This window comes from Pelophylax lessonae, assembly GCF_965119305.1.
Source record: "Pelophylax lessonae genome assembly, chromosome: 1".
In the NCBI taxonomy this organism is placed as follows: domain Eukaryota; kingdom Metazoa; phylum Chordata; class Amphibia; order Anura; family Ranidae; genus Pelophylax; species Pelophylax lessonae.
Genome location: NC_138768.1, coordinates 737,012,525 through 737,028,829, shown reverse-complemented (window position 1 = coordinate 737,028,829; position 16,305 = coordinate 737,012,525). Strand labels below are relative to the sequence as shown.

Below are 16,305 nucleotides of genomic sequence, written 5' to 3'. Positions count from 1 at the left end.
CGAATTCCCATTTGTGCCCAATCATATACTGAATCCCCATTTGCGCAGTGGTTTATCAAACTCGAATGTTCAATGTCAGGAAAAGCAAATTTTAATGCATACAAACACAATAGAATGCTACATTTTTGGCACAATATAGAACAATATATAACATTACATTAGCGCTGCACCTAACGATTATTTTCATAATCGATTAGTTGGTCAATTATTGTTTCGGTTAATCGACTACCGTAATCGGTGTAGTTGGTGTATAACTTAGTTAATATTCTTAAATATCTATATGCAATGGTAAATATAAATATCCAGCTATATAGTTTGATATTTAATCCACTCTGAGACATATATATGTATTATTGGAGGTTTAAATGTGGTACATAGACTCAGAGACCAAAATTCTTAAAATTTGAAAAGACCTAAAACACTTTTTTGCAGATTTTCAGACTGGATTGGTATAGAATATTCATGACACACTCCCTTATTAATAGGCAGGTAGCTTGATACACTTTCACACGCTGTCACTTATACTGGCCATGCACAAACTACATTTTTTAGAAAATTTTTAAAAATATTCATCCAAATTTACAACCATTAGTGGGGTCTATTCAGTGTTCATTGTCAATCACAGTGACAGGAACATTCGAAGGAGTAGAATGGAAAACTTCTCGATCAAACGAATCTTCAAATAGTGTATGTGGTTTTTGCTCAGATGTTATATTCATTTTAAAATTGAATGTTAAAAGCAAGTGGAATTTTCAAACAATACTCTACCATTTAACAAATATACAAATCATTTTTGTATAAATATAGATGGAAATATTTTTGTCCAAAAATCCAATACATATATGGGCAGCATAAAACCTTTAGTAGCAGCAGCATGCTTTTTTTTATCACCTGTCATGATGGGGGTTTAAAAAAAAAAAGCCCTTTACAGTAAAAAAAAAATAGCAGATAATTGCTACTGTAATATAATTTCTACTGTGAAACAGTGAAAATATTTATATCTTGTATCATGTGTATGTATATAAAAAAAAAAAATATGCCTAGAAGTCGGATATGCAGGATATTTTTAACTGGGAGTCGAACATGAAGCTATATGAAGGGTGGAGGGGGGAAAATAACATTTTTATATTAAAGTAGTACTAACAGCTAAGACTTTTTTTTCATGGTTATAATAATTTTAAATATAATGCACAATACTAGTTAACTTTTACTCTAAATGTAATTGTAATGCCTTGTATCACTTCTAGTCTATCAGCCTCCACCTTCTCTGGGTTCAGATGCTGATCTTCCCTGCACAGAGCCCTTAAAGTGATTGTAAACAAGGTATATATAGCAAGGTTAAAAAAAAAAAACTTCTGCCTTTAGAATCACTTGGTACCTTCTCTTGCCCAGGACTACATTTCCCATGAGGCATTGCTCCTCACACATTCACAAGTTCTCTGTCATCTACTGACATGTAAGGACGGTGTACTGAGCCGTATGTGCGTTGCACTGTATTTTCTGATATGTAAACAAATAATGGATTCTGTATGCAGGCCAACTAATCGGCTAACAGATTAATCGATTAGTTGTTTCAGCCCTACATTACATTACGCCAAGTAAATAGATACCTAACATAACATTAGCTGCTTTACAAGCCAGTAACGGCCAGTAAACAAAAGACCGAAACCAGAAGTGACAAAATCCTGTTTGCTTCTTGTTTCATACAAAAAGAGAAGATCAGGGAACAGAAGTCCTATGGTCAGCTAGCACGACCGCCCACAGTGGCCCCCTAGTGGGACACAAGAGAATGAAAAATGGCAGCGTACTCCCGGTGGTTAGTCATTTACATGTATATGCTTGATTTTATGTATCAAGAGGGCTACGTTATCTCCATAGAGTGAGATTTGGGAGTGAGTGAGACTCGCTCTGTGGACCTGTTCCATTGTTCATTTAATGTCTCAATTTTTCTCATGTGGTATATATCACCGTTTGTTTCTATATTGAGGGAGCTCTGGCCTCGGAGCTCGACTCCTTTGCTGTGTTTGGTTCTATCCCCCACTTAGGCTTACACCCCAGAGGGTTGTTTCTCCTCGAACGGGTGTCTTTTTTGTCCCCCCCCCTTTTTTTTCTTTTTAGCTTTTTCTTTCTTCTCTCTCTCATTTACCCTTTTCCTTTCTTACTCGTTCTCCTCCCTTCATCCTCCTTCTTTTGGTTCCTTCTTGGATATAATCTCGCTTTTCCCTTGTTGAGGTGCTCCTGTCCACTTTTTCTGGAGCCCCCTTTCTTGAGCCGTACCTCGGTACCGGCCTTCTTTTCTGTTGCCTGCCTGTCCTGCCCCCTGTCCCCCCCCCTGCCATGGACCCTGTGCGGGTAACCACCTGGATTGCCAGGGGACTTAATGTGCCCGAAAAGAGACGACTGCTCCTAGGTGACCTGAGACGCTCGCGCTCAGACAGTGCTTTTATCCGAGAAACCCATTTTCGGTCAGGCGGCCTTCCTTTTCTTCAAAACAGATTTTTTCCTAACGCTTACCATGCCCGTAATGTCTCTGCTAAATCGAAAGGCGTATCCATCCTGCTCTCGAACAATGTTCCATGGTCCCTTCTTGCACAATGCATTGACCCCCAGGGCTAGTTCTTATTCCTCAAGGGCTGTATTGGTGGAGTGTTGGTCACCTTAGCCAATATATATGGTCCAAACACACATCAAGATACATTCTTAAAGAAGACCCTGACATCCCTTATGGACTTTGCAGAAGGTAGGTTACTCTTGGAGGGTGACTGGAACCTTCCCCTAGACGTCTGTGGGAGTCTCATCTGTCCCTCGGGGAGTTCAGGGGCAGGTGAGAGGGATTATACTTTCTTCTCCCACCCGCACAATGTATACTCCCATATTGATATGTTCCTGGTTACCCACAGTCTCCTCCCCTCCATGGTTGACCTAGACATTGGCTCTATTACATGGTCGGACCATGTGCCTGTTACTATGGAGGTGAGACTTGGGAGAGCAGACAGGGAGTCGGACTGGTGTTGGCGACTCAATGAGAGCCTCCTGCAAGACCCGGAGGTGTTAGCGGATGTCTCCCAACAGCTCCAAACTTATTTCCAGCTAAATGAGACCCCAGACAGTGACCCTGGAGTTGTATGGGAGGCACACAAGGCGGTGATACGAGGGGTCCTGATTGGGCATGGATCGCATATCAAGAAAGCCAGAGATAGGCAGATAGCCACACTTCAAGGACATCTCACGGCTTGAACAGCGCCATAAGCGCCACCAAGACCCTTCCGTTGGTGCTGAATTAACCGCCCTGCGGACCCAGGTCGCAGATCTCCTGAAGTACCGTGCTAAGGCAGCCCTTCAGAGATGTAAGCGGATCCAATATGAATCAGGCGACAAATGTGGGAGGGTGCTAGCTAGAGCCCTTAGGGACCAGCAGGCCTCTTCTTATATTCCCTTTATTACGGGGGATGGAGGTCGTAAGCTCCATCTCCCCAGGGAAATCTCTCAATGCTTTGGGGATTTTTACTCGGGTCTATACTACCTACCCCGGGACCCTTCTAATGCTCCGGCTGTGGAGTCCTATCTTGACTCAGTCCCCCTCCCGAGATTCCCGTCCCCGCGGGAGGTTTTGGACGAGGCTTTTACCCAGGATGAACTATCTCTGGCCATCAAGGCAGCGAAACGAGGCAAGGCTCCTGGCCCTGACGGTTTTACCGTCATGTACTATCAGCAATTGCAGTCCCAGCTTCTCCCTTCTATGTTGAAGCTGTTCAATGAGATTGGTCGGCCCACCTCCTTTCATGCGGACTCCTTACTGGCACACATCTCGGTTATACCCAAGGAAGGGAAGGACCCTTCTGTCTGCGGGAGTTACCGCCCGATCTCACTGCTGAATGCGGACTTGAAGCTCTTCGCCAAGATGATCGCCTCTAGGCTACAACACCTCCAACCAGATCTGGTGCACCTTGATTAGGTGGGATTCATCTCCACACGGGAAGCTAGGGACACCACCACCAAGGTCCTGAATCTAATCCATCTAGCCAAGACCCAGTGCCGACCGACGGTCTTCTTGAGCACAGATGCCGAGAAGGCTTTCGATCGGGTCAGTTGGGCTTACATGTTTGAGGCCCTGCACCGTTTTGGACTTGGCCCACGCATGCTCAGCTGGATAACCAGCATCTATTCTTGCCCCCGCGCGGTGGTAAAGGCCAATGGAGTGCTCTCCTCACCTTTCCAGATCTCTAACGGCACGAGACAGGGGTGCCCCCTTTCGCCCCTTCTCTTTGCCCTCACCTTGGAACCCTTCCGGATCAGGGTCCGCCTCAACCCTGATGTAATGGGATTGCTAGTGGGCACTGATACCTATAAAATTTCAGCATACGCGGACGACCTCCTCTTTTCCCTTACCAAGCCTTTGGTGTCCTTACCGAACCCCCTTTGTGAATTTAAACTTTATGGTGCGGTCTCCCATCTGAAAATTAATTACAATAAATCAGAAGCCATGGGAGTGTCTCTCTCCACTCAACTGCAAGATTCCCTCCGCCACAACTTTTCCTTTAAATGGGCGTCGGTGGCCTTGAGGTATCTGGGGACGCTACTGTCACCGAGCCCCTCTGATATATATCGCCTAAACTTCCCGCCTCTCCTGACCTCGACCCGAGCTTTGCTGGATAAGTGGCCGACAGGTCTCCATTCATGGTTTGGCCACTGCAACATACTCAAGATGTCCATACTCCTGAAGTTTCTCTTTCTATTTCAGACCCTTCCAGTGTCTATCCCTGCTCTCTTTTTTCGCCAAGTGGACGCTACCTTTACCAGGTTTATATGGGCTGGGCATCGGCCCAGACTCCGTAGAAACCTGCTCACGTTACCTAAAACCTACGGTGGAGTGGCAGTCCCAGGCGTTACGCGCTACTATCAGGCCACTCACTTAAATCGACTGGTGGACTGGTGTAGACACTCCGGACTGAAGCTGTGGACAACATTGGAAATGTCCCTATATCCACTTCACCTCCCGGGAGCCCCTTGGTGTACCGCGTCAGTGCCAGAGGTGGTCAGAAGACACCCCCTTATCAGGCCAACGCTTAGGACTTGTTATTCAATTCTGGGTACCACGCTGAAAAACCACGATCCACTTCCCAAAGATGTAAGACGTCAAGTTTTTTTGCACACAGCAAAAGTAGACATGTTTTTTACAAACTGAAGGCCGTATTTCAGAAGAAAAACCTAACAACTAGAAAGCAATGTCAAAGTATACTTGAATGTGAAGACACCTGTCCAAAAAGTGAAGTTGAATAATAAATCGTTTAACACAATAATGAAGGTTTTAGGCTGGCCTTGTGAAAGCCCTGATGTGAATATGCCTGAAACCGGCAGTTTACGCCAGGATACCCAAAACATCTTGCACTTGCAAAAATTAGGATTCGAGAAATGGTCAACAGATACACACATCTCCTTCCAGTGTAAGCCTGACTTCCATTTTTACAAAGAACACACAAAACATTTAGGTGTCAGTATTTGACAAATTCTATCACTGTGGAATTGAGGAAAATTTTATAAAGTTCTAGTCTGCTTTTATCAATCAAGTTTACATTTCTATATAAAAAAGAAAATTCCATATCTTGGAGCACAATACAAGACATGGAAATTCCAAATCTTGGAGTACAGTACAGGACACAGGCAGGGTACTCATACACCATGGAGATATATACTGTCAGATGATTGGACACTGGCAAAGCCTGAACACACCCCCTGGTCACCTCCCCTATAACCCTACCCCACTTTGTGACTCCTTCGTTTTGCAGAAAGGAAAGGAATAGAAGGAAGGGTGTCCTGTACTGAACTCCAAGATACAGAATTTACAAAAAGTCCAATTTTCGACCAAAAACTGTTATCGCCATTTTGCCCAAAAAAAAAAAAAAGTGCCAATAATGGTGCAAAAAAACATGCAAAAAAACACAGGATTTTGTCACAATTTTACTGTGCTTATGGTTTGATTTTCATAGGTCATGTGACTCAAAAACCACATCAAGGGTGCGTTATAGGTGCTTTATTGATGCGTTCTTGCTGAGTTTTTGGTGTTTTTTTTTTTTAAACTGACCAAAAATGCAGCAAGCAGAATTTTTAACACCGCAATGGAAGCACAACGGACCTGCCGCTGACAGCAGCTCTCTGCTCAGGGAGCGGTCAGAACCGAGCGATCGGCAGTGTTTTATTGCTCGGTTTTCAGTGTAGAGGCGCCAGGGAACCGATGCTGCATCCACCGAAGTATAAATGGGGAAAAAAAATAATCCCATACATTTCTTTTAAGACCATCCTGCAGTTTGGAGGAAGGCGTAAAGCCGAAACACGTCAGCATTTGTCATGTTGTCACCTCTATCCATGTTGGAATAAAGAATTTTACTTGGAAGAAGCCTTTTCGTGTGCCGGCTTTATTCATATAACATCCTGCATTTTCAGTTTCAGAACCAAAATTTTCATTCGGTGCACCTCTAGTATTACACCATGGAATGTCCCCAAGCAATGAAGAAGGGTGGGCAACAGAGGCAAACAGAAGTGTTCCAATAGGCCCAACAACAAGGGTTAGAAGACTCAACCTCAGAAAGCCATTGTGAGAAGCTTGTGGCCAGAAGCTGCATCAGCAGAAGACTGAATATCCACCTTGTAAAAATGCGCCTCTCTGTGCAGCCACAGCACCCCCCCTCGTCTTCAGCTCCCCGAACTCGGCAGCCTTCTGGCAGCAGACTCCTGCCCCCCTCCAGACCCTGCACTGCGTCACAGCTTTGCCCTCATTTTCTTCCTGGCAGCAGCACAAGGTAAGAGGGGGCGGGGGGGGGGGGCAGTGTGTACTGTGATGTGATGCAAGCGAGGGTGGAGGTTTCCTGACTTCTAATGGTAGAGGGGCTCCTGACATCTGATGTAAAGGGGGGGGGGGTGTTCTGGACATATGCTTATAATTATGTTATGAGAATAATAAAATTCTTTGCCAGTTGAAAAGGAGGGTCGCACACCACTGATATCATCCACAAGAAACTTTATTGGACACTTCTCAGACATAACACCATGGCAGAACCATGTTCTGTCTGATTAGTCTCCATCAAAGCAATGAACGACCCTCCTTTTCATCATCTGCTACAGGAGTGTGAGTGGGCTTCGTGCCGGTCTGCACCTGCCCTTTACAGCTCAAGTCTTAAGTTATTAGTATAACAGTTATAATATAATGCAGAGGCAATTATTTAATATGATAAAGAGAAGATACATATATATAGTCTTACAGATTCAACCGGCCCTTTGAGGACAACCATAATGCTGATGTGGCCTGCAATGAAATCGAGTTGGACATCCCTGATCTATAAGCTCTGGCCACATCCAGGCAATGTAGAGAGACTTCCTGTGAATTATTAGGAGCACTGCATAGGGAACAGAGGACAATGTTCTCATTGAGGTTAAATGAAACCACCTTCAGGAGAAAAAGATAGCCTTGTGCATAAAGCAACCTTTTCATTGTAAAGTTAGAGGAAAGGATCTTTTCAGGAAAAGGGCCACCAATTCAGAAACCGCAACCAAAGGCTAATTTGCATGAGAAAGACTTTAGGGAGCACCATGTGGCTTTCCTTAGCAGGAAACTACTGGACTGGGAGGTGGCCGATGCCACCAGCGAGAAGGAGTGCCTGGCTATAGTATGGGCATGGAAAAGAAAACTACAACTGTATTTGTATGGCTGGGAGTTTACCATCCTCACTGACCACAACCCCCTCACCTGGCTGAATCGGGTCTCAGGGAATAACAGCCGCCTAAGATGGAGCCTGGCTTTACAACCATAAAACTTAATTATTCAGTATCAATGGGGAAGCTAGCACCAAAATGTGGATGGACTATCCTGTCCACAAGACACCAAGAAATAGGGCCCACAAATGCCTCCAGGGGGACCCGTTAGAGGTTCCCCTGGCAACAGTTGTACAATGGAGGGGCTGTCCCAGTCCCCCCTCCCTGCTTACCACTACCTGCAGCTTCCCCCCCAGTCAACCTCCCTGCTGTGCTTGCAAGTGGATTCACCACATGCAGTCTACATGCTTGTCGCAGTGCACCCACCCCCCATGTCTCCATGGGCACCGTGCAATCCCACTTTTCCCACGCCCGCTAGAAACAAAGAGCTGGCATGGAGGGGGCGGAGCCTGTTGACAGGGTAACTAGAAGCCAAGTCTCAGGTTACCTGGACAGCGAGAATGCGCCTCACTCCGGAGATAAATGATGGAGCGGAACCCGGGCACCGGTGTTCTCTCCTTGCTTTCGATCACCCTCACTGTGTTGCTGTGCTGTGGGTGGTCTGAGCAACGACTGGACTCCACAGACCCCCCACCCCCATCCTGGGGCAACCTCCTATGATTATGTCTATTTAGAGGAAAAGCATTAGGAACGTCATTCATGCCATCTACTTCTGTATTACATGCCTAATTTCATTGGATGCTTGTAAGTGTTGTTTTTGGCTTTTATATTATAATAAAGTCTAGCGGTTCTACATTATGTCACTCTTATCTGGCTATCTCCATGTACAACTGTGAGATTTACGCCTTCCGTTGTGATACTTTGGCTACCTTCCTGATATCCGGTGTTCCAGCCTTGTCTTGGAAGTATACAGCAATACCAGCCCTTATGGCCCATATACTATATAGTATCTTGGGTCCATACTCTCCAGTGAGCACAATTTATTGATCTTTGGAGTGGGGTCCCCTGGCACGGCTGAATATCACCTTTGTATTTGGATGCACACCTATCATCACTACCTGGGACTCTCTTTATGAACTTTTTTCAGTGGCTACACTTGATAACCTCATATTTCATTTGATTATATATCATTTATTTGATCTGTGTATTCATGTATTCACTTATGGTCACATGATGTTTGTTATTTTGGTTTAGCACTGCAATTTTCCATTTTTTCATTCACAATTAACGGCCTTGCAATGCACCTTTTTTGGACACGAGTTAGGGAATGCTAAAAAACAAATTTTATCACAAGGTTATCACAACACATAAGTCTCTGAATGAGCCATAAAGGTCAGCTTCACCAATATTCATATGTCCTTGTGTTGTGGTAATAACTAACTGTTCTCTTTTCTATGTTATAACGCATTTCCAGAAAAATACTTCTTTAACCTTTGTAGCAGGGAGTCTAAACGAAAAGCAGAATCCCACACAGTTTATCACAAATTTTCACTTTTACTTACAGGTAAGTGTTCAAGTAAGGGAGTAACACTCTCTGACACATAGATTATGTTTCCATCTGTCATAACAGCCAAGAAAAATCCATCCAGGGCCTAAAATCAAAGGGTAAACATACTTTTTACCATTCATGTACTGGATAGGCATGGTTTATTTTTTCCCCATTCTCAAAACCCATAGGCCCTTAACACCAAATATATTCCTGCAGCAGCTAAAAATGTAAGTAAAACACAAAAATATCACTCCTACCTCCAACATGAGCTGAGTAAACTCCTCATTACTAAGGAAAGCTGGCTTCCAGTCCTGTCGAATCTCACTAGCATCAGACTGAGCACTAATTTCTGTAGATTAAAAGTGTGAAAGGGAATATTAAAAACACATGTGAAGGTAATACTTGTTTGCTGGGATATGTGGTAGGAAGTAAAATCAGCAGATATAGCATGGATTCTTTGAAAGAAAAGCAGGAAGAGGGTCTGGTTCCTTGAACTCTGAAAAACATCACTGACAATATAAAATACAGATCACACACATACCTTTGTGTTTGCGCAGGAAGTCAATGCTTTTCTGCAGTACTGTTGATTTATCCATCTTCCTGGCATTGCCGGGCAGCATAGAGCCAAGTTCCTTAATGAGAACATTGAACTGGTCTCTGCGCTTCTTCTCGGATTTGTTTCGAGACACTCTGTGAATGAAATAATACGATTTTTGTAAGATCTTACCGTAAAACCTTTCTCTCTGATGTCCATCGACAGACGCAGTCTCATCTCCATGAGCGGAGTGGGTTTATGCTCCTCCCATCAGGAGTAGTTTAGGCAGGAAAATTTGAATACTCGCCCAGGGGGCTGTCCCTCCAGGCATAAATCCCCACTGTACAACCCAGCACATCAGTTTAGCTTAAAAGCAGTGTAGACAACAGAACAAACCCCAAACAGAGGGGCGGGTGCTACGTCTGTCGATGGACATCAGAGAAAAAGATTTTACGGTAAGATCTTAAAAAAATCGTATTTTCTCTATCGTCCATCGACAGATGCAGCCTCATCACCATGAGCTGAGTGGGACATCCCAAAGCAGTATAGGCATGAGAGGTGGGAAAACGCAACCAGACAGGCTCCACTTAACTCCAAAAGGCTAAACGCAGCCAACCGGGCAACATGAAGCTTAACCAAACAGGAGCTCACCCAGATAAAAAGACCCCAAAGAGAAGTACAAACAAACATTCTCTTATGAAACAACAGCCTGCAAAATCTTGCGGCAAAAAGAGGCATCCGAAGATGCCAACAAATCCACCTTGTAAAATTTGGTAAAAAGTGTGCACAGATGACCAAGTTGCTGCCTTACAAACTTGAACAGAGGCCTGATGGCAAAAAGCCCAAGAGGCACTCAGCGCTGTAGTAGAATGCGCCTTCACAGGGAAAGGAGGAATCTGACCCTTGATTGAATAAGCCTGAACAACCATCTGACAGATCCATCTCAAAATGGTCGCAGCGGACGGAGCCAAACCTTTGCGAGGACCGTCCGGAAGGACAAAGGGAGAGTCCAACTTCCTGAAGGACACAGTAACCATCAGATAAACTCTTATCGCCCGAACAACATCCAGAGAGTTCAAGGAAACTTCCTTGTGATGTTTAGGCTTAGGCCATAAGGTAGGCAACACAAGGTCTTCATTCAGGTGAAAATTCGACACCACGTTAGGAAGAAAAGACGGATCAGGTTGGAGGACCACTTTATCCCTGTGGACCACCAAATAAGGCGAACGACAGGACAGCGCTGCCAACTCAGAGACTCTGCGGGCAGAAGTGATAGCCACTAGGAAGGCAACCTTCAGCGACAAAGAAAGCAGAGAAATCTCCCTAATATTCTCAAAAGGAGGCTTTTGAAAAACAGACAAAACCAGATTGAGATCCCATGAAGGTAACCGGGATCTCCTCGGAGGGGCCAGATGACGCACCCCCTGAATGAAGGTGCGAATCAGACTATGAGTAGCCAACGGACGTTGAAAGCAAATAGCCAAGGCCGACACCTGGCCCTTGATAGTCCCCAACGCTAAGCGCTGCTCAACCCCTTTTAGCAAAAAGGCCAGAACCCTAGCAATAGAGAACAAGCGAGAATGCAGCTGCAGCGATTCACACCATGAAATGTACGATTTCCACGTATGATGATAGATCTTCCTAGATGTAGATTTCCTGGCCTTCAAAAGGGTAGGAATCACAGAATCAGAGAGACCGCTATCCCTCAACACCATGCTTTCAACAACCAAGCCGTTAAAGCCAGTGACTGTAAAGCAGGATGAAAGATCGGTCCAATAGACAGAAGAACTTCCCACAGAGGACGACACCATGGAGGATCCACAACCATTTTTACCAGTTCTGAACAGCTTACCTTTTTCTTGCGCCCCGGAGGCATGAAAAAAACGTTTATGAGCAGAAAAGGAGGGACCCTGCTTACGACGGGGTGTCTTACTCTTTGAGGATTGAGGAAGAAGAGTAATCTTCCAGCCAGTCAGGCCCTTGATCAACTCATCCAATGAGTCGCCAAACAACATGTCTCCCAGAAAGGGAAGATCAGCTAAGGCTTTTTTAGAAGCTTGGTCAGCAGACCAGCTCTACAACCAAACCATGCGCCTTAAAACAATGCCCACGGCCGAGACCCTGGCCACCAGGGGAGCCGCATCCATAGATGCATCACACAGGAACATCAGAGCCTTGCTTACCTGGTCCAAACAACTCCAGTTGTTCCGGAGGAACAGTCTCTGGGTCCAAAGACTCCTGCAAACCCCTAATCCATTCCGTCACCATCTGGGAGACTAGCACAGACACAAAAACCGTTTTCAAAATGGAACCCGCCAGCACGTGAAGATGGCGGGAAAGGGATTTCACCCGCCTGTCCGCAAAAACTGGGGAATCCTCCACAGGCACAATGGTAGATTTGTTTAATCCGGAAACAGGATGGTCCACTTTAGGTGGCACCGTCCAACGGTTGGAAACCATTTCAGCAAAAGAATACCGGTGTTTAAGAGCATTTTAGCACCACAAACACGCCATTGATTATTCATAATATCGTGAAAAGTTTGGGGACAAGGAAAAACCCTGTCAGCTTTTGGAGACTTCTGAGAGCCAAAAGCCTCCCCCGTCCCTGCAAGCGTGGGCTCATCAGCCACTTTTAAAGTATCCTGCACTGAAATAATCAGGGCTTCCACTAAAGAGCGTTCCCGCGCTGCAGCTGAAGAAGACAGGTCCTCTTCACTATCCAACTGCAAGGACAGCGAACCATCAGGAAGAGAAGCATCCGGGGCAACCACATCAGCCTCTGAATCAGAGGACACCTCCAAGGATGGAGAAGGTAGCGGCCGTTTATGGCTATCAACCTTTTTCATGACTAAATTAACTTTAGTCACCAGGCTTTCCAGGGCAGCTGAAATCGCGGCCAGCGACTGCGATCCAGACTATCCGGGAGTCGCACAGAGTGGGTCTGAGGGCGTAATTCCAGTTTGGGACACCATAGTACAATTGCAAAAATCGAAGTACTGTAGCTTTAAGAGCGCCGATCGCGGTATCCACCCCCGATCGCAGCAGTCTGCAGGGAACCCCCTTTAAACCAAACGGACAGCAGAAAGTGCAAGGAATTGCCTGCAGGGATCCCCAATACTTTACCACCTCAGACACATGTCCTCCTGAATCTTCCACAGCATGGAGAGAAAAGGCAGGAAGTGACCTCGGTTCAGCAGCAGGAAATGACCACACAGGAAGTGATGTCGCCTGATAATGTTGCACTGCTGAGTATAGCACCAGGGCTCACCACGGCACACCATGCGGCTAGGGACCGACAAATGAAGGCCTCAGGACCCACAACAGGGACCAGCAAGCCCAAGGTACCATGTCTCCCATCCCGAGCAGCAGAGCACTCCAGACACAGCCCCGCAGGGACAGGGAGAGGGAAGGACACAGACCGGGCACCGGGCAGACCAGGGGGATTTCTTGGGAGGCACAAATCCCATTATCCCCAGGGGAGGGCCCACATCCCCTCAAGGCCAGCAGGGGCAATGGGGGACACAGTTACTCACCATACCATGGACTGGGTGGGCTCCGCTCCGGACAGACTGCCTCCCACTTGCTTCGGGCAGACTGCCTCCTACGAGTCAGGGCGTTCCAAGTCGTTGCGTCCCGGCGAGGCATTCGCTCGCAGACTCCTCCCCCTGCCGACAAGGGGGCACTTTCGTGGCTAGGCCTAGGTCTGAACTATAACCTGCTCACACTCATAGGACAGACTGGGGGTACTATATGGATCTAGATTATCCAGTACGAAGCCCCATCCGGCATCGTTGCTTGTAGATCACTAGGAAGTTCTTCCTTGAAGACTAGCTAGTGAGTAAAGAGAAATAAAGGAAAATATTCTGAAAAGAACAAAAACTGAGACAAGAGTCCCAGCAGGAAACCTAGGTCTACTCCTTCTCTAGGCAGAAAATAAACCGATGTGCTAGGGGTTTATGTCTTGAGGGACAGCCCCCTGGGCGTGTGTATTCAAATTTTCCTGCCTAGACTACTCCTGATGGGAGGAGCATGAACTTACTCCGCTCATGGAGATGAGGCTGCGTCTGTCGATGGACGATAAACAATAAATTACAATCTGAGTAAAACAGTATGGGCTTTTCTTTGTGAGAATAAAATAAATGGAGGATATAAAGTAGGGATCCTTAACTCCTCCGCCCATCTACCATTTCAAGTAATTTCAGCTTGCTCACTGACCCCAAATACTTATTATATGAAAAAAAGGTTTTATATTGAAGGCTTCATGGTATCATTACTGAATATGTTGTCACACATTTGGCACACTGGGGTGGTTTTATTGATAAGCAAAGCTACAAATCCAAATTTTAAATATTCTTGCCAAAACTGTCAATACTACTTTGTATTAGCTGTCATAAAAGTCTGCTGTTACTGGCGCATGACCCTTGAACCCTGCTTAACATGGTTTTGCCACTAGCCACCTTAAATTACCTTCTATATATCAATACAAAGCTTCCTCTGACTGGCAGGGGAAGTTTGTGATGTCATCAGTCCACCTTTCCCCTCAGCCAAACAGAGGAAGCTTTGTATTCATTCATAGAATACAAAGCTTTCCCTGAATGGATGAGCAGCACTCCGCCCGATTAAATTTTGTTCCAGGAATGGGGCATGAAGTTCCCATCCCGCTGCTGGAACACAGAGCTGTTTACTATATGTAGCAGAGGGTACATGCAGTTATTTACAGCCCTCCCAGGTACTGTAACTGTTAGTAAAAGTTAAACAAAACCTAGAGACCAGCCTTAAGGTAGAAACTGACACACCAGTTCTGATAAATTCTCAGAATGGGCTCAATTCACAAAGTTAACACAGGGACCAGATCTTTCTTAAAAAAAAAAGCAACAGTTATTTTCAGTCTAACGTGTTTTTAAATTACAGTTCTGTGGAAAGCTTTGTTAATTGAGCCTACTATCACATTGGCCACTTAGGCCTCATGTAGACAGGATGTTTTTTAATATCCCCTAGACACCTTTGGTCTTGGCAGGAAAAAAGCAGCTTAAAAATGCTCCTAAAGCCGGGTTCTGCACGTGTTTACGCGCATTAAGTGTTTGGAAGTTTATTGATTCCATTGGTTGCTATATTCATTTATTCTGGCTATTGAAATGAATGGCTGCCGAAGCACTTAAAAAGAGTTTACACTTGTCCAGCATTTTTTCTGGCCAAAAGCTCCTCTCCTGAACATGCTAATGCTGGTGGTGAATTTTTCTAGCTTTTTAATGCTCCTATTCTAATACTCCTGTAAACACATATGTGTGCATGGCCACATATACAGTAGCCTAACAGAAGTGAATTTAGAGGCAAAAAAAAACCTGTCAAATGTAAAACGTTCCCCCCCACCCCCGTGTGCATGAGGCCTTAATTGAATTCTACATGTACCTTAAATAGCCAAACAGGTGAATGCTTGCACAACTAAAGAGGTTTATATACACTCACCGGCCATATTATTATTAGGTACACCTTGCTAGTACTGGTTTAGACCCCCGTTTGCCATTTGGGTCATTATTGACGTGCGAGCATCACGCACTTGCTGCAGATTTGTCGGCTGCACATCCGTGATGTGTGTATCTCCCGTTCCACCACATCCCAAAAGGTGCTCTATTGGATTAAGATCTTGTGACTTTGGAGGCCATTGGAGTACAGTGACCTCATTGTCATGTTCAAGAAACCAGTGGTGAGAGGATTTGAGCTTCGTGACAAGGTGCATTATGCTGCTGGAAGGAGCCATCAGAAGATGAGTCCACTGTAGTCATAAAAGGATGGACATGGTCAGCAACAATGCTCAGGTGAACCGTGGTGTTTAAACAATGCTCAATTGGTACTAATGGGCCAAAAGTGTGCCAAGAAAATATTCCCTACACAATTAGGCTCCATGTACACGGGACGTTAGAAAAAACGTCCTGCAAAGCTATTGCTGACGCCGGGGAAAAGCAGCTGTTAAACGTGCTTTCAGTGGCTTTTTCCATTTGCGTTATTGCACGTTTGGCCACGTTGCTTTTAGCAGCGTTTTTCTGCCTCCATTCAAAATCAATGGTTCCCTATGGGAGCCTATTGATTTGAATGGAAGTCGCACCGCAAGTCGGATCCGACTTGCGGCGCGACCTGCACTGTGAGAATCTTGAGGGGGAACTCCACGCCAAAAATGGGAAAAAAACTGCGTGGGGGTCCCCCCCAAGTTCCAAACCAGGCCCTTCGGGTCCGGTATGGAATTTGAGGGTAGCCCCACGCCGAAAAAATGGCGTGGGGTCCCCCCCAAAATCCATACCAGACCCTTATCCGAGCATGCAGCCCGGCAGGCCAGGAAAGGGGAGGGGACGAGCGAGTGGCCCCACCCCCCCTGGACCACACCAGGCCACATGCCCTCAACATGGGGGGGTGTTGGTGCTTTGGGGCAGGGGGAGCTCTGCACCCCCCACCTCAAAGCACCTTGCCCCCATGTTGATGAGGACAAGGGCCTCATCCCCACAACCCTGGCCGGTGGTTGTGGGGGTCTGCGGGCAGGGGGCTCATCGGAATCTGGAAGCCCCCTTTAACAAGGGGGCCC

General features: G+C 45.8%; 1 protein-coding gene across 3 annotated transcripts in view; it reads right to left on the bottom strand.

The window, feature by feature from the left end:
• CLOCK (clock circadian regulator) overlaps positions 1-16,305 on the bottom strand; it is a 391,283-nt gene that overhangs the window by 155,556 nt on the left and 219,422 nt on the right. For all 3 annotated transcript variants that reach the window (XM_082245462.1, XM_082245463.1, XM_082245464.1), the window contains 3 exons: positions 9,738-9,886; positions 9,454-9,545; positions 9,210-9,299 (listed from right to left, as the gene is read on the bottom strand). In XM_082245462.1, coding sequence (XP_082101588.1) covers positions 9,210-9,299; positions 9,454-9,545; positions 9,738-9,886 — 331 coding nt within the window. The remainder of the gene's footprint in view (positions 1-9,209; positions 9,300-9,453; positions 9,546-9,737; positions 9,887-16,305) is intronic.